Source organism: Pan paniscus, chromosome 3, assembly GCF_029289425.2.
Source record: "Pan paniscus chromosome 3, NHGRI_mPanPan1-v2.0_pri, whole genome shotgun sequence".
NCBI lineage: Eukaryota > Metazoa > Chordata > Mammalia > Primates > Hominidae > Pan > Pan paniscus.
The window spans coordinates 4466023-4493071 of NC_073252.2; the positions used below are offsets into that span (position 1 = coordinate 4466023).

Below are 27049 nucleotides of genomic sequence, written 5' to 3' on the forward strand. Positions count from 1 at the left end.
TGTGTGTGTGTGTGTATGTGTGAGAGAGACAGAGAGAGAGAGAGAGAGGAACAGCTCAATGTCCAACAATTTAGAAATTGTTAAGTAAATTTTAGTGTATCACAACAATGAGATACTAAACAGCCACTGCACATTATAATTAAGATGTGCTTTATGGTTTTGGGTATTTTGGGGGTTTTTTTGTTTTGTGTTTTGTTTGTTTTGAGACAGAGCCTCCTTCTGTTGCCCAGGTTGGAGTGCTGTGGCAAAATCTTGGCTCACTGCAACCTCAGACTTCTGTGCTCAAGCATCCTCCTACTTCAGCCTGCTGAGTAGCTGGGACCACAGGCCCGTGCCACCATGCCCGGCTAATTTTTACATTTTTTGTAGAGACAGGGTTCCGCCACGTTGGCTAGGCTGGTCTTGAACTCCTGAGCTCATGAGATCCGCCTGCCTCAGCCTCCCAAAGTTCTGGGATTAAAAGCATGAGCCACCGCACCCGGCCAGGATGTGTTTTAATATTAAGAAAGTAATCTCGTTTCAAGGAAAATGGAAAAAAGTAAGAACAAACTGTGTATCTATTTTTTAATGCAAGTCACGACCCAGTACCAGGCTGTAAAATCAGGTAGCAACCAACTTTTTTGTAGCAGAAATAATTTTCAGTGGACTAGAATAGGACAGAATGGAGTGGAGTCAACTACGATAAAATTTGGAAGCGTCTCTGATATAGTAAAACTAAGTATTATTTCATCAAGCATACACACATAGGTATATGCATGTTTGGATTACAATGTAAAATCTGTCTCTTATTGAAGGCTGCAATAAAAAAAGATCAAATATATAGTATAAAATCAACTATAAGTAAATGGCACACTACAAAAAAATAACCAAATGTTCACAGCATTTACTGCATTTCTGGGTAAGTGTTGTGGATTTTTTTGCTTCACACTTTGTCATTGTTTTAGTTTATGATATGTATATATTACTTATAAAATCTGAGAAAAGCAGCTGGGCGTGGTGGCTCACGCCTGTAATCCCAGCACTTTGGAAGGCCGAGGCGGGCGGATCACAAGGTCAGGAGACTGAGACCATCCTGGCTCACACGGTAAAACCCTGTCTCTACTAAAAATACAAAAAATTAGCCGGGCGTGGTGGCAGGTGCCTGTAGTCCCAGCTACTCGGAAGGCTGATGCAGGAGAATAGTGTGACACCCGGGAGGCAGAGCTTGCAGTGATCCGAGACCATGCCACTGCACTCCAGCCTGGGCGACGAGCGAGACTCCGTCTAAAAAAAAAAAAAATCTGAGAAAAACTATATCGTAGCATTAATTTTACTGTCACAGAACACTATGAAAATTTTTCTTTTTTTTTTTTCTTTTTTATATAGGGTCTCCCTCTGTTGCCCAGGCTGGAGTGCAGTGGCACAAACACAGGTCACTGCAGCCTTGACTTCTTGGGCTCAAGTGCTCCTCCTGCGTCAGTCTCCCATGTAGCTATAGCTGGGACCACAAGCCCATGCCAGCATGCCTGGCTTTTTTTTTTTTTTTTTTTTTTTTTTTCAGAGCTGGGGTCTCCCTTTGTTGCCCAGGCTGGTCTCAAATTCCTAGGCTGAAGCAATGCTCCAGCCTCGGAATTACAAAGTGCTCAGATTACAGGCATGAGTCACTGCCCCCGATAATAATCTTCAATTCATGCAGGGCTTCCCTAGCACTTACAATTCAATACGGTGTTATGCAGAAGACAAGGGAAGAAATCAGGAGGAAAAGTTCAGAGTAACAGAATGTTAGAGCTGACAGAGTCCTTTTTTAGAAAATTAATCCAACCTCATCTTTCACAGAGGGCCTTGAAGCCAGATTGTTAGGATTCAAATCATGGCTCGATCACGTGTTCACTGTGTTACCCTGGGCTAACTTCTCCGTGGCTTGATGGCTTCATCCATATAATGAGGTTAATATTGTCTACCTGAGGCCAGGCGCAGTGGCTCATGCCTGTAATCCCAACACTTTGGGAGGCCAAGGCAGGTGGATCACAAGGCCAAGAGTTCGAGACCAGCTTGGCCAACATAGTGAAACCCCGTCTGTACTAAAAATATAAAAATTAGCCAGGTGTGGTGGCACGCGCCTGTAGTCCCAGCTACTCAAGAAGCTGAGGCAGGAGAATCACTTGAACCTGGGAGGCAGAGGTTGCAGTGAGCCGAGGTCACGCCACTGTACTCCAGCTTAGGCAACAGAGTGAGACTCTGTCTCAAAATAAATAAATAAAATAGAATAAATATATATATATATATACACACACACACACACATACACACACACATATATAGCCTACCAGAGAGATTGATACCAAGGAGGACATGAGGCCCAAACACCAAGAGTGGCTGCTGGTTGGGGGTGGTGACTTCGTTGTCTCCACCCCACTGATGATGAAACAGGTTCAAAGTGGCTCTCCAGGACAGCCTGGGTTTACAAAACTGCCACAGACTTCCTGCATGTTAAAGCCGGAAGGGATCTTTGCAAGTGCATGATTTGGATACCCTCACTTTACAAATGAGAAAAGGGAGGCTCAGAGAGATTAAATGTCTTCTAAAGGTCACACAGCTTGTACATGATGGGAACAAACCTGAGACACCCAGTTCCCTGCCCCACATTCCCCTCAGCCTGAATGTTCTCATATAGAAGTGACATATTGTAAATGCTAAAGGATTTTAGATGAAAATATAAAGATTAACCCAACAGGCTTTCAAATAGGAACAAGGTGGAACAGACATGAGCTAGAATTATAAGCCAATACAGTTAAATTAAAACTTTAAATGAACTACAGCCTATTAACCACAACCTACCATTAGACTCCTATGAATTTTTAAAAGCCATACTTTTACTAGAAAGAACTGGTAATAGAGGTTTAATTAAAAACACAAGCAGAGGCAACCATCAATCTTCTGTAGTTGAAAACAAAGACATTTATTTCTGCCGCAAACTGGACCATGAGAAATGGCCATCAGAATAATCACCGTGGGTCTTACAAGTCCCTGAGTCATGGAAGAAACCTTTAATTATGCTCAGTACACGTCACTTATGAGAGATTCAGGTTTTGGAAGATTTTCAACAACAGGGGGCTGTCTGGCTGATGCTGAGTTGGGTGGCCCTGCAGTTCTTTGGAACCTGCACTCCATCTCTGAACACTGTGGACTCTGCAGGTTTCCAAGACATTCCAACATTGCAGAAGGGCCACTCACCTCTCTCACCACTCACCTGTTGTTATGTTCCCAAAACCCAGAGTGATGAGCCGTTCCTTGTGCTCATTGAGTTGGTGCTTTGACTCATTGAGGATGCCGTTGGCCCACAGAAGCAGGTTGGTGAACACCGAGTGGATCACCCCAAACCTGAAAAACACAAGGACTCAGTTCTCAAGCAGCCCTGGGAGAGCCTCAGGCACCATGGGGTGAGACAGACGTGTGCACACAAATACATGGCTCCTTCTCAGCCATGATTCTGGTTTCACCTGGCAGCTCAGGCTCTGGGTGGGCCCCCTGCCTGGCTGGGTGGGGCAGATCCATAGAACCTTCCAAAACCACAGAATCTTGGCATTCAGCCTTAGTCTTGAACTTGCCAGTACTCAACTCAATGCCTATAGGACATCAAAGAAGCTGGGTCTTGGAAGCAGAGCTAGAGGGATGAAAATTTACTAAAAGCAGACAACCCACCCCACCACACCCCAAATCTTTTTCCCAGAAAGGAAGAGGAGAGGAGAGAACAATGAGGGAAAGATGAAAGAGTACCACTGGAAATCTGGAGAGCAGGTCCACCCTTACTGCTGATTGGCCAACCCCAACCATCATCCACACCCTCTGCCATGCCACCTACTTCTAAGGACACTGAAAAAAGCCAGAGACTACTTGGCAGCTAGGCATGGCCATTCTGGCCAGTGAGATATGAGCTTTAGTCTAATGGGCACTACAGAAAAGCTTTTGCTTTCCTGACAAAAGAAACAAGAATAAGAAAAGTCTGCGATGGTCCCTTTCTCCTTTTTATCTAGCCTTGAATGTGGACATGAAGGCTGGAGTTGTGGTGGCCATCTTATGACCATGAGACAGCCATCTTGGGCTACAGCTGCAGCCCACTGAGGATGGCAGAGTGGAAATCTAGAAAAAGCCTGCTCGGTAATGACATTGTTGAGCTGCGGGAGATCCAGATAGACTCAAGAATGAGCCCACGGTCATATATGGAGTAAGCAGCCACATGGGGGTTTGCAGAGTCGGTAAGGAGCAGAGGTCTTCCAGTCTGACTCCAGAGCCCTGCCCTTGGCTCTTTGCCATGCTGCCTCCTAAGGCAGAAGATAGAAAAGAGAACTAAGTGGAAGGTCGACACTGGACTCTGGGTAGCAGGCGAGAGATCCATGGGGAATGCGGTCCCCATAGGGTCACTGATTTCTTCAAATACTCCAAAGTCTTCCTACACCTGCAGGCTTAAGATGTATTCACATTGGTAGCTTTCAGGGTACTTAACAATGTGCCTCACAGGTAGCACGTGCAGCAAACACTGGTGATTTGAGAGAGTTATTCTTTAAAACTTTCTATGGAATTGATCACTCCTAAATTGGAGAGCAGAGGCCCACAGGAAGCATGATTCTGGTTTCACCTGGCAGCTCAGGCTTTGGGTGGGTCCCCTGCCTGGCTGGGTGGGGCAGATCCATGGAACCTTCCAAAACCACAGAATCTTGGCATTCAGCCTTAGTCTTGAACTTGCCAGTACTCAACTCAATACCTATAGGACATCAAAGAAGCTGGGTCTTGGAAGCAGAGCTAGAGGGATGAAAATTTATTAAAAGCAGACAACCAGAGAACCCTCGTCCATGATCTGCCCATGGGGAAAATGGTGCAACCGCATCCTCAACCTTGACCCTGCCTCTCCTCTCGGTTTTAACCTCAGCTGATCTCTCTGGGTCTCTCTCGGGAAACTGCAGGCAAAACCTTGCCTCATTTGAATCCTGGCTTCCTTTGGCATAATGTCCAAGCACAATTGGAGAAGGAAACAGAATCCCAGGGTGTCTGAGTCAGGTGTTTGCCCATCTGTTTGCCCCTTGCGCTTGCCCAGTTGCTGTAGATCATGGCCAGCCTTCCCCGAGGTGTCTGGGAAGCATTATATAGAGCCTTTGACAAACGCAGACAATGCCGTTTGCCTCATACCGGCTGGCTTTTCTTTTACTCATAATGCACACAGCTCCCCTTTCTTCTCTCATTTTTCCTGGTCCAAATGGCACTGTGCAGTCCCAGGCCCACTGAACTCAAGGAGGTAGCACTGTTGCCACGCATGACTCTAAACTGTTCTGCCACGCAAGCTCCCTGCAAGCTGGCAGCCTCCTGTTGGCTTGATGTGGAAATGGTCCACAAACCAAGGGCAGACGTCATTTTCTCATGCCAGGCTGCCTTTCTCATCACTGGATTTGACAATCCCAGACTACAATAAAGGGAAGGCTCTCATGAGCCATTTCTAATCTCAGTGTATGTTTCCTTCATCTGTGTGTGTGTGTGTGTGTGTGTGTGTGTGTGTGTGTGTGTGTGTGTGTGCATGGTGCTTTCTTTCCTTTTTTTTTTTTCTTTTTGAGATGGAATCTCGCTCTGTTGCCCAGGCTGGAGTGCAGTGGCGCGATCTCGGCTCACTGCAACCTCTGCCTCCCAGGTTCAAGGATTCTTCTGCCTGAGCCTCCGGAGTAGCTGGGACTACAGGCGCCCACCACCACACACAGCTAATTTTTTTTTGTATTTTTAGTAGAGACGGGGTTTCACCACATTGGCCAGGCTGGTCTCAAACTCCTGACTTCGTGATCCGCCCACCTGGGCCTCCCAAAGTGCTGGGATTACAGGCGTGAGCCACCGCGCCCAGTCCTACATGGTGCTTTCTTACATGGTAACAACACCTTGCAGTTAGGAGATTCACTCCATTACCCTGTCGATTCTTTCCTTCCATCCTCACCATCCCCTGGGAGGGTGGTGGGTGGACCTAGTAACAGATCCTACACTTGCTGAGTGCCTGTTACACGGTGCTTTACATCAATTCCTTCATTCGGTCCTTGAGGCAGTCTATGTTATTTTCTCTGAAAGAAACAAATAGATTCTTCTCTACAACACTGAAGATTATCAAGTGGCAGAAGGTTAAAAATGCGGGGGACATTGCCTCTCCCTGCGCCTGCCTGAAGGCAGGATGGCGATTCACAAAAACAAAAGATCTTGCTACCTCCCCTTCCTTTCCTGCGTACAGAAAGAGATGTGAGTTTTGTTCTTACTGGGGACAGCTCTGGGCTCTTACCAGCTCAGAAAGGAGGCCAGCAGAGATAAGAAAATCTGGGAGCAAACTTAGCTTTGTTTTGTCTTTATAGGATTTATGGCTCTTTGTTAAAATACTGTCTAAGCAAGGCCCCTAAACCACTGCCTTAAGAGAAATATGTTAGAACTGAAGTCCCTCCCACGTGATGGGCACACAGCAAGTGTCAATAAACTCCTGCTAGTTTTTCTCTTGTTAATCTGACCTTTGTTTTCAGGACAGCACCTCAACTGAGAACTTATGAGGGTTAAAAAAAGAAATTACATTTTCTTCCCTTCATCTCCATTTTATAGATGAGGAAACTGAGGGTCATAAGGGAAAAGTGTCTAAGATGCAGATTCAGCTTCAAAATTCAAGCCCACCCCATGCTACTTCTGGACCTGTCCCATGGAGAAGCCAAAAGCAGTGACCCTCTTCTCTCAGCCACAAGTGAGAGCTTAGCTTTCAGGACTGAGGGGAGAGTTGGTCTGTTTTTATAACCAAAGCAAGATGGCAGTGATGAGTTTTGAAAATTCTAAATGAATGCCAAATTCAACATATAAAGCAATTACCCACAATTTTTACCTTTCCAGTGTTTTGAAAGACTGGATAATATCCTTTGCATGCCCCCAAAGAAAATATACCTAGATGGAAATAAAGAAAGAAAAGAAAAATCGGTGAGACACTCATCTTTACACTTGCAAACTTGAGAAGCTATAAAACTCAAAGAAAATGTATGATAAAATGCTGGGACATCGGTGACCTCCTACTCCATCTTAGGTGGCAGTGCCACTCCTCAATGGGGACAATGATCCAGGAGTACTGTGCAGAAAAATAAAGTGAGGCCTCTTGGTTCAGGAAGAAATGGTGCTGCAATTGATTAAGGATGTCTTCTGTGATATGGGGGTGATTGATTGAGGATGTCTGCTGTGGGACAGGGTATGGAAGTAGTAGCCTGCTTGACATTAATCCTATAACTGGTTTATATCACATGTTAGTTTTCATCTAAGAAATATTCACTGTACAGTTACTCTGTGCCAGTGGCCAGAAAGGAAATGTTGAGAGCTTTAAATAAATAATGAAATTGATTTGGGCTGGTCTTTTGTTTCACTCTATTACATATGCTAGGCAGTCCCCTGGTTATGCAGTCACTAGCAGCATACAGGGAAGGGACTGAAATCATGGGTGCTATATAGTATCAGACCTGTGAAAATCCTGACTTCCTCACTGAATAGCCCACAGCCTTGGGCAAGTCAGGGAACCTTGCTGAATCTGTTTTCCCACAGGAACTTACCCTAGAGGATGTTGTGAGCAATTAAATGAAATGATCCATGTCAATCACTTAGACTAGCACCTGAAGAAGCGTGTATGTTTTCAATAAATATTCTCCACTGTTAACTCACTAATTTACTGAAATTGTCTGAGCTCCTCCTATATACCAGGCATTATTTGGGCTTCTAAAATGTTTTGGGCTTCATTTTAGAGATAAACACATATTGAGCACCTATAGCATGCCAAACACTGGTAGGCATTTTATAAATTTGTCTCATTTAATCTTTATTCTCTAGTTAAGAGTTATAAAAATAAAATCAGACAGTAAAATATAAAATACACTTACACATATCACCTCTTTCACATTCTTTTACCTAAGATTTACTGTCTTACTCAGGAATACACATTCAGAGCATTAACTGTCTTGAAACAACCAATAATAAAAATAGACAGCAGTGACTCCTTGTTAAAGCATTCAGCCCAATAATAGGGAAACAGTTAAGTAAATTAGCAATTATCAATGATTTGAAATTAGACAGCCATTTAATTGATGCTTTTTATAAAAACTACCTACCAACATTGAAAACTTTTTTTAGTGAAAAACTTGTAATAGAAAATTCTACACCCACAAACTTTGAGAAGACTGTACACTTTAAGTACGAGGAATGGAGGAAATACATAAAAACAATAGCAAATGCTGATTTCAGTTGATTTCCTTACAGGTGCATTTTTATTATCTTTCCCATTTTTTCTCAGTAATGTTACATTATATTTTTTAAATAAATGCTTTTTGCTTTTTTTTTCAGAATTATCATACGGTCCAGCAATACCACTTCTGGGTATATATATATATATATATCCAAAAGAAGTGAAAGGAAGTTCTCACAAAGATATTTGTCCACCCATGTTCATAGCAGCATTATTCACAATAGCCAAGAGGTAGAAGCAACTGAAGTGCCCACTGATGGATGAGTGGATGATCAAAATGTAATATAAACCAAAAAGTACCTGATACAGGTCTCAATCAATTTAGAAGTTTATTTTGCCAAGATTAAGGACACGCATCTGGGAGACAGGTCTGTGCCTTTCATTACAGATGATTTTGAGGGCTTCAATATTTTAAAGAGAAAGGGCAAATACTGGGAAACAAGGAAGAAATTTTTTTATAAAGGTATGGGTAGATAAGAGGCAAATGATTGCATTCTTTTGAGTCTTTGATCAGCGGTTCACATGTGAGAGGGGGTAGAGGAATAGTTGCTTATGCATCCGTCTAGCTCAGTGAACCTGCATTCCTACTAAGGTAAAAAAACGTCGGGCACAGGAAGACATCAGGTATGCATTTGTCTCAGGTGAGCAGAGGGATGACTTTGAGCTCTGTCCTTTATCCTGTACCTGTGAGGATCAGCTATCCATTTACATTGCGAGGGTGAAATTCAACACAGCTATTTTAGGGTAAAGATCTTGGAGCCCACAAGGAATTTCCTAGAGGACAAATTGTGAGGGAGGTTTGTAGCTTTTTAAAATCTTTAAAATCTCTGTAGCAATCTTTTTTAGGAATAGAATGGGAGGCAGGTTTGCCTGACACCGTTCCCAGCTTGACTTTTCCCTTTGGCTTAGTGATTTTGGGGCCCCAAGATTTATTTTCGTTTCACAGTGGTATAGACATACAATGGAATTTTACTCAACCTTAAAAAGGAAGAAAATTCTGATACATGCTACATCATGGATGACCCTTGAGAACGTTATGCTGTGAGAAATAAGCCAGACACAAGAAGACCAATACTGTATGATTCAATTTGTATGAGGCATCTAGAATATTCAAACTTATAAAGACAGAAAGTAGAACAGAGTTTGCCAAAAGCCGGAGGAGGAGGAAATAGAGAGTTGTTTAGTGGGCTCAGAGTTTCAGTTTTGCAAGATGAAAAAGGTCCTCAGATTGGTTGTACAACAAGTGAATGTACTTAACATTACTGAAACGTACGCTTAAAATAACTAAGATGGTAAATGTTATGTGATTGTCAACCTAAAAAAAAAGACACTAGAAAAAATTATTGCTAAATATGTTGGATTTACTTGGAAATAGAAATAAGAATTACAATCCAGAACGCACGGAATGGCAAGCCACCAGCGCATTCGGTGAGGGAAGGGTAAGGAGGAGCTCTTATTAGAAAAGAGAAATTTACATAATCCACTGAGAAAAAGAGTTCATCGTTTCTAGAGGCTCAAAGCCAGAGTTGTCATCAGTTCATTGGTGGAGATGCCAGTGCTGGGCAAGTGTACTTCCAAGAGCATCTTACCTGCTTTACTGCCGTCCTAAAGAATGTCTAGTAATGTCTAGCCTCATCAAAGCAGGAGATGCATGAAGGGTTTTTAGAAAGTCCTTGGAAACACTTTGTATCTCAGACACGTAGGCAGGAGTCCCCTCTCCTTGGTGCTTGCCCAGGCCTCTTTTGCCTGGGTCTGACAAAAGCAATTTCATCCTGATATCTACAGGTTTGGCAGTATTTGCCACAATTTTAAAATAAATACTCTGTTTTTTAGAACAGTGCCTAATTGTTATATATATATATATATACACATATATATACTTTTTTCCATTCTCCAGTCATCTAATGTAGCAAAAGCACATGGTAAGTGTCCAACAGGTATAGAATGATTAATTCATTGACTTGCCTGGCCAATAAAATGCCTTAAATTAGAAAGCTAGGATCTCCAACCCACCAACTAAGAGGGATATTTTGAAAATTCACATTTGTCCCAGTCATTCTTCTGCCTAAAGCCTTCAGTGGCTCCCCACTGCCCTCAAGGTGAAGCCCAAGCCCCTAGGTGGTGGTCAGCCTTGACCAAGAATTTGCTGCACACCTAGCCCTCTGCCAAGTGCTTTCCATACATCTGTGCCTTTAATCTCTACAACGAGCCTATGAAATAGGTACTGTGATTGTCCCCACCTTGCAAGTAAGACCCACACGGCCCAGAGAAGTTAAGTAATTTGCCTGAAGTCACACAGCTGTGGTAGGAGCCAGAGTCATGCAATCTGACCAGAGTGCAAGCTTACAAGCCCTACACCAAACAGGGATCCAGCCTGTGCCCACACATCGCCCCCCTACCCTACCCCACTGTGAAGAAAGACTGCACATCCCAAAGACACCCTCTTCCAGTGGTCTCTGACCCACTACACCTGTGCTCCTCCCTCTCTCACAAACGGTTCTGGGACCTTCCCTGGCAGAAATCGACCCTCACCCCAAGCTGCCGAAATGCCCTCCTTTGTGCTGCCTCATTGCTCTGGGACACTCTGGTCAAAGCACTGAGCCCAGCGTTGTCACTGTTTTGGGGACTGTCTCTCACCTAACTGACACCCCTATGGTGTGTGCCACAGACTTTGCAGCCTTGTATTCCCCATGCTGAGAACAATATTCGTCCAGTATTTAAAGATGAACTGCAAGAAAAATGAACGAATGAACGAACGCAGTTCGTTCTGCCCTCATTAAAGCTTTCCACATTGTCACTGTATCACTATAAGGCTCTGTCTTCATGGGATTTGGCTCCCCTGGAATGAGCAGCCAGTTATCTTTGATCAGCTTGGGCTGCCGTAACAAAGGACCACAGATCATCAGCTTCAATCACAGGAATTTCTCTTCTCAGCGTCCTGAGGCTAGAAATCCAAGATCAAGGTGTTGGTTCCTTTTGAGGCCTCTCTCTTTGGCTTGTAGATGGTCAATTTCCTCCAGTGTCTTTACATGGCTGTCTCTCTGTATGTGTCTGTGTCCTTCTCTCCTCTTCTTATAAAGACACCAGGGCCAGACGCAGTGCCTCAGGCCTGTAATCCCAATACTTTGGGAGGCCGAGGCAGGTGGATTGCCTGAGGTCAGGAGTTCGAGACCAGCCTGGCCAACATGGTGAAAACTCATCTTTACTAAAAATACAAAAATTAGCTGGGCATGGTGGCAGGTGCCTGTCATCGGAGCTACTTAGGAGACTGAGGCAGGAGAATTGCTTCAACCCAGGAGACGGAAGTTGCAGTGAGCCGAGATTATGCCATTGCACTGCAGCCTGGGCGACAAGCAAAATTCTGTCTCAAAAAAATAAAAAACAAAGACACCAGGCATATTGAATTTGGGCCACCCTAATGATCTTATTTAACCTCAATTTCCTCTAAACGACCCCATCTCCAAATACAGTCACATGCTCAGGTACTGAGAATGAGGGTTTCGGCAAATGAATTTCACAGGGGATACAACTCAGTCCATAACAGCTTTCAAGTGCAAGGCAGCCCCTCCAAATGAGCCCCTCAGCAAGCTCCCCAGTGATCCCACCACGCCACCGTGGAGCTAAACTGTTTCCAGGCTCACTGGGCATGTTCTGTCTGTTAGCTTCACTGTTTGAGAATGTGTTTGATGTAGAGAAACACTCTAAGGTCATCCAGTGCTGTCTGCTAAGTCAGCTGGGGGTACAAGCTGAAGGTCACTTTGGATAAAAGATGAAGTTTTAAAAATGTCATCCCTGGTTTTCTAGAGGTAGAAAACTTTCCAAAGAACCTTCTCAAACTGGAAATCCAAAAATATTTCCAGCAATGGCAGTATCACTAGAACAAGTTCATGGTCTTCCAGGGTGACTTGTCAGGAAGAAAATAATCATTGTGTCTCCGCAGTGACTCTGAGCAAGTCGCTTGTCTTCTCTGAGCTCCAACTTCTTTGTTAGAAAAAAATGAGGGCAGAGCCTGCCATTTGCAACAACATGGGCAAATCTGGAGGACATTGTGCTCAGTGGAATAAGGCAGACACAGAAAGAAAAATACTGCATAATCTCACTTATATGTGGTATTTAGAAAAACGTTTCTAATCGAATGCACAAAAACAGATGGTAGAAGCTGGGCATGGTGATGTGGGCCTGTAGTCCTACCTACTAGGGAGACTGAGGCAGGAGGATCACTTGAGCTGAATTCAAGGCTGCAGTGATCTGTGATGGCACCACTGCACTCCACCCTGGGCAACAGAGCAAGACCCTGTCTCTAAAATTAAATTAAATTAATAAATAAAAACAAAATAACCTAAAGAGTAGAATGGTGGTTGGAGGGGAAAAATTAGAAGATTTTGGTCAAAGGGTACAAACTTGCAAATACGCAAGATGAATAATTCTAGAGATGTAATGGACAACGTGAAGACTATAGTTAATAATATTGTATTGTATACTGGAAATCTGCTAAGAGAATAGATTTTAGGTGCCTTACCATACCCAAAAAAAGAAAGGCAACTATGTGAGATGACAGACATAAATATGCTTGACTGTAGTAATCACTTCACTATGGATAGGAATATCACAGAATCATGTTGTATACCTTAAACATATACATAAAAAAGAAAAAAAATGAGGCTGACAATTCAACAGTTCAGATCCTGACTCTGATAACATTACCACGGATTTCTGCCAAAGGCGAACACTACCCTGAAGGCCCATCTAACATTCTTTTCAACCATGAGATTTTTCTGACCCTAAGCTGTGTATTTAAATTATATTTATCAAATCCTTACTTCTGAGCCACACCAAGTTTACCAGTGCTGTGGGAAACAATCCTCATACATTTCTAAAAGATTTTAATCCCCAAACGAGAAAACAAAAATGTTTCCATGACCCAGAGGAGGCATTGCAATGGCACAAGGTTTCTATGTAGGAAGAATATTAAATTTTTTAGAAAAATAAAATTGATTTTGGCAATGGTTGCATAACTCTATGAACAGACTAAACCACTGAATTGCACACGTTAAATGGGTGAATTATACGCCACGTGAATTCTCTCAATAAACCTGTCACATACCCAGAAAATAAAATTCCCTCAAGCCTTTACTGTAGACTCTGGCTTGGCAGAATTTCCTGACTCTTCATCATTAGAAGTTCTGCCTCATAGGATCCCTGCAAAAATGGCCATGGGGACACAGAGTTTTATTTTGCAATGGAGGCAGCTGAAGAACTAAGCCTCAAAGACAGATTTCAGTTCACTTCAGTTCACTGCAGTTCACAGCTGTGCACACTGTCTCCACTTGCCACACGTCTTGATGTTACAAGTTTCTACACAACCTGGGATACACTTCACAGGAATGAGACAATATAAATAAACATCAGTGGTTTACCTGCAACAAAGTATGCACTGAATGGGTGACTGGGAAAACTCCTTCAGTGGCTGATAAACATTCTGAAAATCCAATGAAGTATCCAATTTTAAGGCATCCCAGGATGACGGTAATGACTGCAAACAATGTGATACTACCTAAACATGGGATGAAGGGGGAAGTGGAAACACACATATTGCATTAACATACATTGATGTCATTTTAAAATAAATTATATTGTGTATTAAACCCTTATGTATATGGTCAAATGATTTTTCACAAGGGTGCCGAGACCATTCAATGGGAAAAGGGCAGTCTTTTCAACAAATGTGGTAGGAAAACTGGATGTCCACATGCAAACGAATGAATTTGGACCCTCACCTTACACCATATACAAAAATGAACTCAAAACAGATAAAAGATCTAAATATAAAAGTATAAACCTTGTAAAAGAAGACATGGGAGAAAGCTTCATGACATTGGCTTTGGCAATAATTTCTTGGCTATGACACCAAAAATGCAAGCAACAAAAATTAAATAAGATGAACTACATGAAAATGAAAAATTTTTGCACATCACAGGACACTACCAATGAAGCGGAAAGACAGCCCACAGAACTGGAGAAAACATTAGCAAATTATATATCTAATAAGTCATTAATATCCACAATATACAGATTTGTTTACATTAAATACCTCATATAATGAAATCGTACAGTACTGTCCTTTGGTGGTTGAGTTTATTTTACTTCGCATAATGTCGTCATGGCTCATCCGTACTGTATCGTGTGTCAGAATTTCCTTCCTTTTTAAGCCGAGTAATATTTTGTTGTATGTCTATACCTCATTGTATTTATCCATCTATCTGTTGATGGACGCTGGGTCGCTTCCACCCTTTGGATACTGAAAATAATGCTGCTATGAGAGAATTTGTAGAGAATTCTTATATATTAACAACAATGGGTTGGGCACAGTGGCTCATACCTGTAATCCCAGCACTTTGGGAGGCCGAGGAGGGTGAATAACTTGAGGTCAGAAGTTGGAGACCAGCCCGGCCAACGTGGTGAAACCCGTCTCTACTAATAATACAAAAATTAGCCTTGGTATGGTGGTGCATGCCTATAATCCCAGCTACTTGGGATGCTGAGGCAGGAGAATCCCTTGAAACAGGGAGGCAGAGGTTGCAGTGAGCTGAGATCATGCCATTGCACTCCAGCCTGGGCAACAAGAGCGAAACTCTGTCTCCAAAAATCAATCAATCAACAATGACAAAAGCCAGTTTAAAAATTGGCAAAGGACATGAATAAACATATCTCCAAAGAAGACATAAAGATGACCAGCAAGTACATGAAAAGATGCTCACCATCACTAATTATTAGAGAGGTGCAAATCAAAACTACAAAATACCATCGCACTATCAGGATGGCTACTATCAAAAAAAAGAAAGAAAATAATAGAAAATAACAAGCATTGGTGAGGATATAGAGAAATAGTGCTCTGTTGGTAGGAATGTAAAATGGTACAGCTACTATTGAAAACAGTAGGGAGGGCCTTCAAAAAATTCAAAATACTATTATGGCATGATCTGGCATTTTCACTTCTGAGTATATACCCAAAAGAATTGAAAGCAGGGACCCTAGGGGATATCTGTATTCTCCTGTTCATAGCAGCATTATTTTCAGTATCCAAAAGGTGGAAGCGACCCAGCATCCATCAACAGATGGATGGGTAAACACAATGAGGTATAGACATACAACAAAATATTATTCCGTTTAAAAAGGAAGGAAATTCTGACACACGATACAGTATGGATGAGCCATGAGGACATTATGCTAAGTAAAATAAACTCAACCACCAAAGGACAATACTGTAGGATTTCATTATATGAGGTATCAAATGTAAGCAAATTCATAGACAGAAGTAGAATGGTGGTTGCCAGGTGCTAGAGGGAGGAAAGAATGAGGAGTTAGTGTTTAATGAGGACAGAGTTTCAGTTTTGCAAGACGAAAAAGTTCTGGAGGTTGGTTGCAAAGAAGTGTATATGTGCTTAACACCACTGAGCTGTACACTTAAAAACTGGTAAGTTGGTAAATTTTATATATATAAATGCATGTTTTACCACAATTAAAAATATATTAATAAAATAAATTCTAGCCCAGGCATGGTGGCTCATGCCTGTAATCCCAGCACTTTGGGAGTCCAAGGTGGGAGGATCACTTGAGGCCAAGAGCCTAAGCAACCCCATCTCTACCCAAAAATAACATAATAATTATTTCTAAATAAATAAATGAATTCTACTGTTGAGCTGCAAAGGTAAAACTAGAAGGCAGGTGCTGTGTCCTGTTCATCATTGTACTCACCCCATAGCCCAGAGTCTGACAAATGATACACAATCAACAAAGCCTGGTCCAATCAACAGAAGGCTTCTAGAAGCATTTTCAAAAAGGAGCAATTTAAGAATGTCACTGCTCTACTCAAAAATCTCAGTTCTCTAATCCTAAAATCCTGTTCTCTAAAGAATAGGAGTGCAGCTGGCCGGGTGCAGTGGCTCACACCTGTAATCCCAGCACTTTGGGAGGCCGAGGCGGGTAGATCACCTGAGGTTGGGAGTTCAAGAGCAGCCTGACCAACATGGAGAAACCCCATCTCTACTATAAAATACAAAATTAGTGGGCGTGGTGGTACATGCCTGTAATCCTGCTACACGGGAGGCTGAGGCAGGAGAATCACTTGAACCCAGGAGGTGGAGGTTGCAGTGAGCCGAGATCGCATGATTGCACTCCAGCCAGGGCAACAAGAGTGAAACTCTGTCTCAAAAAATATATATATTAATATGAAATAATAAGAAATAAGAGTGCAGAGTGTGCAGGTCATACAGGTATACAGGAATTCTCTGAACTGTCTTTGCAACTTTTCCATAAATCTAAAGCTTTTCTAAAATAGAAAGTTTATTTATTTATTTATTTGAGACAGGGTCTTGTTCTGTCACCCAGGCTGGAGTGCAGTGGCACGATCTTGGCTCACTGCAACTTCCACCTCCTGGGTTCAAGTGATTCTTGTGCCTCAACCTCAATCCCAAGTACCTGGGATTACAGGCGTGCACCACCATGCCCAGCTAATTTTTTGTATTTTTAGTAGAGATAGGTTTTTGCTATGCTGGCCAGGCTGGTCTTAAACTCCTGGCCTCAAGTGGTCCGCCTGCCTCAGCCTCCCAAAGTGCTGGGATTACAGGCATGAGTCACTGAGCCCGGCTGAAAGTATATTTAAAAAAAAAATAGATGGGTAAGGGCTCTATAGTAGTAGCTGAGGAAGGGCCTGTGCTAGGTGTACTGAAGAAAGGAAGCAATCTTTGATAATATAATGAGCATGGTTTTGCCCAAAATATAAAAACAAACTAATAAAAAATTTGCATATAAAAAAGACTGGAAAGGAATATACAAAATACATTAAAAAGACACTTGGTGACAAATGAAGAAATTAGTGACAAAAAGGCAGTGATCATGAGCGCTTGGTCAAGTCAGAGTTCCTCATCTCTCTCCTGGGCTAGCATTGACCGCCATTTATACATTTGCTCCTACCGACAGGAGGAAACTGGATCATGTATGACGTGCATTAAGGCACTGAGCAGAGAGGAGGGCATGAGCCATAACATTGGGCTATAATGTTACATCTCCAGCCTGAGAAGCCTCCTCTGAAAAGTAATGCAATCGCCTGGCACTTTTCCACTGCTCAAAGCCTTATAGAAACAACTCTAACTCACATTTATTTTTTAATCCTGGAAACACCCCAATGAAATCAGAAACTTTGTAAGAGTGGAGATTCGATCCCAGTGCTTTGAAATGTTTTGACAAATACGTGGTTGGTTTTAATTACAAAAAAACATAGCAAGATGAGGCGAGGCAGCGTGGTTGAGTGGCAAGAGCATAGGCCTGAAACTGTAGAGACCTGGACACTCACAGAATACATGAGTCACTTCCTGCTCCCAGCCTCAGGATTCCCATACAGAAAATGAGGATGGTCTACAGCAGTGGTTCTCAAACTGGAGACTGCATGAGAATCAGCTGCAGGGCTTGTTAAAACACAAATTCCTGGGCTCCGCCTCCAGAGTTTCTGATTCAGCAGGTCTGGGCGGGGCCCCCAAATTTGCATCTCTAACAAATTTTCAAGTGGGGCTGCCACTGTTGATCTAGGCCCCACTTTGAAAACTACTGGTCTAGACCATCTCTGTGGTTGACTTGTCAAGGGTTCAGTAATAAATACTTTACATATTTTCTTATACTCTTTAAGTTCTCCCTTTCTTCCTGTGTTCATCCATTCATCCATGGATTCATTCACCCAGTTATTTATACAACAAATATCTTGGGGACTCCTACTATGCATGAGGCATTGTGTCAAGGGCTCAAAGACAGACATATGAGATTGCTGTAGAAACAAAAATATACAAGTATAATATTGCATAAATTGGGGTGTGCACAAAATATCAGAGAGATGAGCTGGCAACAGACTTTTTCTGTGCGGCCTGGGAAACCAGAAGACAGTGGAGGAATGTGCTGCAAGGAAAGGACTGCACCTCAAAAACCTTATTCCCAGCTAAGATGTCGCCCACGTATCAGGGCAAAAGGCAGAATGATGTTTGAAGATACACAAAATGTAATTTTTTCAACAACTATTTATTGAGCAGAAACCATGGGCCAGGCATTGTCCCAGGCATTGAAGATATAAAGGTCAATAAAATAGAGTATCTGCCCTTGAGGAGTTTCACATCTAGTGGGGAAGGCAAAAAATAAACCAGTAAATAGTAAACATATAAAGAATGTCAGGAAGTGCTAAGTGCATGAAGAAAAGTAAAGCAGAAAAGGGGACTGAGGTTGAAGGTACATGGGCAGGAAAGGAGGTGATTGTTGAACAGAGAACAGAGGGTGAGAGAAAACTGTCATCCATATAACTTGTCTGACAAAGGACTTTAATCAAGCAGCTTGTGAACTGGAAGAGAGTCCCCAAAAGAGGGGAAGATGAAGAGGAGAGCAAATTATAGTGACCAATCAACTTTGTGGAAAGCTGGAGGAGGGTGGAGGTATAATGGATGGAGAGACAGATGGAGATAGATAATTAGATTAATAGGAGAGAAAAGAAGAAAAGAACTTAAATTCAAATGGATAAACTGCCTGAGATGTGTAATTTACATGCCCTATAAAGACTTGTCATACAGAATAGACATTCTGAGGTGAAATTCTATTAACTATCTCTACAAAACCCCTAAGTTTGGCCGAGCACAGTGGCTTACACCTGTAATCCCAGAGCTTTGGGAGGCCGAGGCAGATGGATCACCTTAGGTCAGGAGTTCGAGACGAGCCTGGCCAACATGGTGAAACCCCGTCTTTACTAAAAATACAAAAATTAGTCAGGTGTGGTGGCAAGCACCTGTAGTCCCAGCTACTTGGGAGGCTGAGGCAGGAGAATGGTGTGAACCCAGGAGGCAGAGGTTGCAGTGAACTGAGATTGCGCCATTGCACTCCAGCATGGGCGACAGAGCGAGACTCCAACTCAAAAAAAAAAAAAACCCAAGTTGGAAAAGGACTGGATAGGGAACAAAGAAAAACCTTTGAAAGCCCTCATGGTAAATAAATGGAAAAGGAGAGGGAAGAAGGGAAAGGAAGAGGGAGGCAAACGTACCCGAAAGGTCTCATCCCGTTAGGTAGAGAGGAAGTGGGAGCAGCAAACATCTTGGAGTGGGACACAGTGTGGCTCACTGAGGGAAATGTTCAATATTTTGTTTTCAAATAAGAATGCAGTAATAGGAAGCTGAGCGCGGTGACTCACACCTATAATCCCGGCACTTTGGGAGGCCAAGATGGGTGGAACACTTGAGGTCAGGAGTTCGAGACCAGCCGGGCCAACATGGTGAAACCCCGTCTCTACCAAAAACACAAAAAATTTGCCCAGTGTGGTGATGGGCACCTGTAGTCCCATCTACTTAGGAGGCTGAGGCAGGAGAATCGCTTGAACCTGGGAGGCGGAGATTGCAGTGAGCCGAGATAGTGCCACTGCACTCCAGCCTGGGTGACAAAGCGAGACTCCGTCTCAAAAAAAAAGAATGAAGTAATATGCATCTGATTATGAGAGTGAGGGAAGAAAAAAATGGCCATTAATGGAATAAAAAAATCACAATAAATTTTTCAAATGCTCAAAAAAGGCAAACATGTGGAAAAGGAAAAGGAAGAAATAGGAATGTAAAATATATCATCATAAACATCGTAAAGAAAAATGGAAACAAAAAAGCCAACTATATAAATTATTACTATAAATTAGAATGATCTAAATCATCCCACTAAGTAGTAAGCAAGAATAGGAAGATTGAATTAAAAACAAAACCTAGTTACATGATCTTTACACAAATTGCACTTTTAACAAAGTAATAAAGGTTTAAAATAAAGTAGTGGACAAAGAGGAATGCAAACAAAAAGAAAGTCAGAATGGCAATATTAATATCAGACCATATGGGATTTAAAGTTAACGTAATAAGTAGGATAAAGAATCCTTCCTCCTTTATCACTACATATGATAAAAGACAGATTGCTGGGCGTAGTGGCTCACGCCTGTAATCCCAGCACTTTGGGAGGCCAAGGAGGGCGGATCACGAGGTCGGGAGATCAAGACCATCCTGGCTAACACGGTGAAACCCCGTCTCTACTAAAAATACAAAAAAATTAGCCGGGCATGGTGGCGGGTGCCTGTAGTCTCAGCTACTCGGTAGGCTGAAGCAGGAGAATGGCGTGAATCCAGGAGGCAGAGCTTACAGTGAGCCAAGATCGTGCCACGGCCCTCCAGCCTGGGCGACAGAGCGAGACTCTGTCTCAAAAAAAAAAAAAAAGACATACTGTATGAGGAAGATATAACAGCCACATGTGTGCCCAAATAAAACAGTTTTTGCTTTATATATATGCACATATATATGTATAAATATATATACGTGTATATATGTATACATATATGTATATATACATGTATATGTATATACGTATATATGTATACATATATGTATATATACATGTGTATGTATATACGTATATATGTATATATACATGTACATGTATATACATATACATGTATACATATATACAGGTATATATGTATAAATATATGTATATATACACATATATGTATACACATATATATGTATATATACGTATAATGTATACGTATATATACATATATATGTATATACGTGTATATACATATATATGTATATACACGTATATACATATATATGTATATACGTGTATATACATATACACGTATATACACACACATATATATATATATATTTTTTTTTTGAGATGGAGTTTCGCTCTTGTTGGCCAGGCTGGAGTGCAATGGTGCAAGCTCTGCCCACTGCAACCTCCACCTTCCAGATTCAAGGGATTCTCCTGCCTCAGCCTCCCTGCTTTATATATTTAACTGCTGGTAATAAAAAAACAGAACGGAAAATTTCAGAACTAGACAGATCAAGTAGACAAAATATAAGACATAGAAGAATTGAATCATACAATCAATGAACTTGCTTTGATATGTATATAAAATCTTGCATACCTCAAAACAGAGTATACAATGTTGGATGTCCGTGGAATATTGACAAAAAATATGCTCTAAAAGACAGTAGAACATAGAGTGGCAGAGGCCAGCTGCCCATTTCCTACCACTTATTAGTTGATGACCTTGGGCAATCACTTAACTTACCTTTGCCTCAGTTTCCCCATCTCTAAGATGTAATGACAGTAATAACACCTATCTCATAGGGGTGCTGAGGAGATTGAGTGAGTCATTACATGGAAGTCACCTAGAACAGTTTTCCTTACCTAGAAACTTCTATAAGACGGATGTTATTATCATCACTCAATCGCCAAGAAAAAGTTGATGCATTAGAACCAATTAGAAAGTTTACCAGCTACAATACTTGAGAATAATCCAAAGACTACCTAGGGTATCCATCCAGTGATGGCAGAGGGAACCCCCTCCTCTTTGTTAGGCACCCAAATCCCTCCTAGGAGTCTAGAATTTTGAACCCCCCTCTTAGAGGTGGAAAGTCCCACAGAATTAGTCTACATTCTATCCCATGCAAGAATGCTTTCCAATGCATCATGACCGGCAGCCATCTGACCTCTACTTGGACAAGCTCAGGGCTAGGAGGCTCAACATCTCTCAAAGTGTACCCTACCATCACCAGCTGGTACTTACTTTATTTATATATTATTTTATTCTATTTTATTTTATTTTATTTTATTTTATTTTATTTTATTTTATTTTATTTTATTGAGATGGAGTCTCACTCTGTTTTCCAGGCTGGAGTGCAGTGGCATGATCTTGGCTCACTGCAAACTCTGCCTCCCGGGTTCAAGCAATTCTCCTGCCTCAGCCTCCTGAGTAGCTGGGATTACAGGCACTCCACACAGCGAGACCCCTGTCTCTACAAAAATCAATTTTAAAAAAATGAGCCAGGCATAGTAGCACACACCTGTAGTCCCAGCTATTTGGGTGGCCGAGGTGGGAGGAGCACTTGAGCCCCAGAATTTGAGGCTGTAGTGAGCTATAATCACACCACTTCATTCCAGCCTGGGAGACATAGGGAGACCCCGTCCTTATTAAAAAATAAAACTAAAATAAAGAAAGAAAGAAGACTGTGCAGGTGTTGCCTCCTCCCTGAACCTCTCAGCCTTCCTGCAGACCTGGGCTCCTCCCAGGTCCCTGGTTGCAGCCCTGCTCAAGGATGCTGTGCTGATTACTCTGTCCCCACCCCGAAGCTCCTAGAAGTTGAGGGCTAAGTCTCACAGGTCATGCTCCCCAGCTTCCCAGTGAGGGCTCATTAGCTGTTTGTTTATTGCTGTTTCTCTGCCTGAACATCAGCTCCACCTGAGCAGAGCCTTTCATAGCTGAAACCCCAGTGCCCAAAACAGAGAGCAGCAAATGATTCATAATGTGCTGTGTCCCACCACACCCAGCTTTTTGTATTTTTAGTAGAGACGGGGTTTCACCATGTGGGCCAGGCTGGTCTCAAACTCCTGACCCCAGGTGATCTGCCCTCCTCAGCCTCCCAAAGTGCTGGGATTACAGGCGTGAGCCACCACGCCTGGCCTGGTGCTTACTTGAGAATGCTTTTCTTTATATTGAAGTGCAGTTGACTTCCCAGAACCATCATCCTCTTCCCTGGAGCTTCTGTCATCATTCACTTATTCATCCACCCATCTAGTCATCCATCCATCCATCCAATCATTCAATTATTCAGTAGATATGAATTGGCATTTACTACATGTTAGGCACTGTGCCAGGAGCTCGGGATACAATGGTAAGCACAGACAGGGTCTCTGCCTTTAGGGGCTCAGTCTGGCTACCCCAACAGTCACTGAATAGTACAATCTCCTGCTTGATTAGTGCTAGAAAGAAAATGAAGAGTGCTATGAGACCATACAACCTGGGGGCTGCCCCTGGTCTGAAACTATCGGGAGAGGCTTCCCAGAGGAAATGACTCTTACTTGCTGAAAGACAGACGATGGCCTGGAGCTGACAGGCGCAAGGCAGCAGCACTTTCTACCCTGTGACCTCCGCATCCTTCTCTCTTCTGGACTGACCCTCCTTTTGCTCCTCCTGCCGCCGCTCTTTCCAGTGGCCTGTGAAATGCTCAAGGAGGATGAGACCCTCCACACACAGTCTGATTTCCTTTCCAATGAAAGCCAAGCCTGCATCTGATTTTTTGGCAGCCACATTTGCTTGTTTGTGTTGAAATCATGACACTATGTCTATATTTTCCACTGGACCAGAAATATCATCTAAGAAAACAAATATGTAAGAAAATGCATGGAGTTAAGCAAGACCCTCATAGTGGCCCCAGAATGGATCTTGGGGATCACTGCTCTTTTTCCTGAGGGACTTGCCCTCTGCCTATTGATCTAAGATTGTCACCAACACCAGGGCAGAGCTGAGTTCCTGAGTCAAACCTGTCTTTCTAGCTAGAATTCCAGAGGAAACCCCAGTCCCTGTTGGGGCTGAAGGTGCTTCCTTTTGGCACCAGGGCCTCCCAACACTAATAATTAGCTTCTTGCTTCTTTGAGGAACCCACAGGAATGGCCAGGGCTTTGCAAAGTGCTTCTCTCAACATCCCCCAGCTCCTCCCAGAGAGGCAGCTGGGAGTCTTATCTTACTGATGAGGAAAGCAGGACTCAGAAAGGTGACGGTGATAGAGCTTAGACCTCAAGCCAAACCTTCCAGAGCCAACACCATTTCCATGATACACACACCTCATTTGAATTACATTATTATGGGGCAACTCACTGAATGTCTAAACAGCTGTCATCTACTGAACACCTATCACGTGCTCTCTCTACCTTGCCCATTTATTCCCTCTCTACTTGTGTCCCAAAGACACCTCAAACATAGCATGTCCATAGGAGAAATGTAACATGTCATTGGTTTTGTGTCCCCACCCTGCTCTTCCCTTTGGCTTCCCAATCTTGGGAAATGGTGCAACCATTCACCCATAGACTCAGGTGCCAATGCTCGGAGTCAACCTGAAAGGAGGCAGAGAGAGAGGAAGAACAAAAAAACATGGATGGATGGATGGACGGACGGACGGACGGACGGACGGACGGATGGATGGATGGATGGTGGATGAATAAGTGAATGATGATAGAAGCTCTGGGGAAGAGGATGATGGTTCTAGGAAGTTAACTGCACTTCAATATAAAGAAGAGCATTTCTTGGATAAGCACAGACTGAGTAGAAAAAAAGAAGAAGAAGGAGGAGGAGGAGAAGGAGAAGGAGGAACATTCTGAATGCACCAGGCCGGGCGTGGTGGCTCATGCCTGTAATCTCAACACTTTGGGAGGCAAAGGCAGGCAGATAACCTGAGCTCAGGAGTTTGAGACCAACCTGGCCAACATGGTGAAACACTGTCTCTACTAAAAAATACAAAAATTAGCTGGGTGTGGTGGCATGTGCACCTGTAGTCCCAGCTACTCAGGAGGCTGAGGCAGGAGAATCACTTGAACCCAGGAAGTGGAGGTCGCAGTGACCCATGACTCCAGCCTTGGCAACAGAGTGAGATTCCATGTCAAAAACAAAAACAAAAACAAAAACAGCAGGGGAGAGAGGAAGAGAGGAAGGAAGAGAAAGAGAGGAGAGAGAGAGGGAAGAGGGATAGTGGAGAGAAGGATGGAGGAAGGAAGAGAGGAAGGAAGGATGAAGGAGGAGAAGAGAGAAAGATAATGAGGAAAAAAATAAGGAAAGGGAGGCCAGGCATGGTGGCTCACACCTGTAATCCCAGCACTTTGGGAGGCTGAGGCAGGCAGATCACGAGGTCAGGAGTTTGAGACCAGCCTGGCCAACATGATGAAACCCCGTCTCTACTAAAAATACAAAAAATAGCTGGGCATAGTTGCAGGCGCCTATAATCCCAGCTACTTGGCAGGCTGAGGCAGGAGAATCGTTTGAACCCGGGAGGTGGAGGTTGCAGTGAGCCGAGATCGCACCATTGCACTCCAGCCTGGGCGACAGGGCAAGACTCCATCTCAAAAAAAAAAAATAAAGAAGGAAAGGCAGAGAGGAGGGAAGGGGAGGGAATAGGGAGGGAGGGAGGAGGAAGAAAGGAAAGGAGAAGGAGAGAAGGAAGAAGGGAGAAAAAACGATGGAGGAGAAAAAGAAGTGAGGAACAGAAAAGGGGCTTTGACTGTAGGAAAACACAGGTAAAGGCTCATGTGTATAATACTTTTTAGCCTGTGTAAGTCAATATCCTAAAATAACACTTCGTGCCTTGTTTTAAATAGCACCAGATTCACTGTCATTCACAGAGTCACAAAACCATTAACTTCCCTAAAACAACCATTTTCAGAACAGGAATTTGGGCCACGCTGCAATGGTGTCAAATTTCCCCAAAAGCAAGATGAACTAGATCTAGTCCCTGAGCCTAAGAAGTCTAAAATCTCTTCTGGATGATAAGGCTAATATCCAACAGTCATAATACAAGGCAGAAACGGACAAGAACCAAAAGAGCTTTACAGAAGGGGGCCATGGTGGCCCATAGAAGTGAGGAGTCATTCCTGCCAGGCATTTGTAAAGAAGGTGGCATCTGGCCAGGACCTTTGAAAGAAGTGTGGAAAGGAGGCCTAGTGTGTGCTGGGCAGCCACCTCATCAGTCACTGGATCCTATCCAGTGTGAGATCCCCACTCTGCAGATGCTGAAACCAGGGTTCAGGGTAAGGAAGGCAATCAAGTAACTTGCCCGAGGTCATGCATGCAAGGAACACGGAAGCCCCACTCTAATGGAGATTTAAATTCAGGTCTAATATGAGAGTCCAAGTGGCAATGTGTGATGTGCCTGGACCACGTGGTGTGAAATGCACTTGGCCTCTCCTGGGAAGGTTACTCAGACAGAAGCTTTCTTCACAAGCATGCTCCCCATGGCCTCCTCCCTTTCACCTGCACCATGTCTGTCTCCCATTCAAGACTGGCAGCCCCAGCCAGGCACAGTGGCTCATGGCTGTGATCCCAGCATTTTGGGAGGCCAAGGCAGGAGGATCCCTTGAGGCCAGGAGTTTGAGAACAGGAGACAACACAACGAGGCCCTATCTGTAGAAAATATAACAAAACTTAGCTGGGCAAGGCCATGTGTGTCTGCAGTTCCAGCTATTCAGGAGGCTGAAGTGGGAGGATTGCTTGAGCCCAGGAGGAAGAGGCTGTAGTGAGCTGTAATTGTGCCACTGCACTCCAGCCTGGGAGATAGAGCAACATTGTCTCAAAAAAAAAAAAAAAAAAAATGTGGCAGCCCCTTGAGGAAGAAAGAGCTCCTATCTTGACAATTTCAGCCAATGCCTGTGAGTACCAGCAGGAGCCTCTATCCCTCTTTGCCCCACCCTGCATCCACGCATTCATTATTTCATTCATCCCCCCTCATTTTCTCAACACCCACTTCGTGCCAGGCCCTGAGGTGGCTCTAGGACCGAGAGACAGGGATCACAGAGCTCCCCGGTGGAGTGGAGGGCACAGACATGTTGACAAGAACACTGGAGCCCAGTGCGGGTTGGGGGCACGTGGTCAGACCTGCAAAGCCGGGAGGAGAAGGGGGTCGGAGAAGCTTCGCGGGGAGAATGGGGTGAGGCCTGAGCCCTGTCTCGGAAAGCAGAGGGGCAGGTGGGAAAGTGGAAAAGACATTCCTGGAGGAGGGAACCGAAGGTGCCGAATGTGCAGAGGCAGAGATCCTGCGACGGGAGAGAAAGTCCGCGTGAATGACCCCAGAACAGGATGAGAACAAAGGAGGGGATCAAAGGAAACAGGCCCTCGGGGGCCGGGTGCTAGAAGGCTCTGAGTGTCAGGAGAGGGAGCGTGGCCTCCATCATGGGGTCAGTAGGGCC

At 43.5% G+C, this 27049-nt stretch overlaps 1 protein-coding gene across 1 annotated transcript in view; it reads right to left on the reverse strand.

Moving 5' to 3' along the window:
* The window catches only part of OTOP1 (otopetrin 1), a 38554-nt gene that overhangs the window by 10437 nt on the left and 1068 nt on the right, over positions 1-27049 (reverse strand). The window contains exons 2-4 of the mRNA XM_063603680.1: positions 13675-13811; positions 6863-6921; positions 3232-3360 (exon numbers count right to left, since the gene is read on the reverse strand). Coding sequence (XP_063459750.1) covers positions 3232-3360; positions 6863-6921; positions 13675-13811 — 325 coding nt within the window. The remainder of the gene's footprint in view (positions 1-3231; positions 3361-6862; positions 6922-13674; positions 13812-27049) is intronic.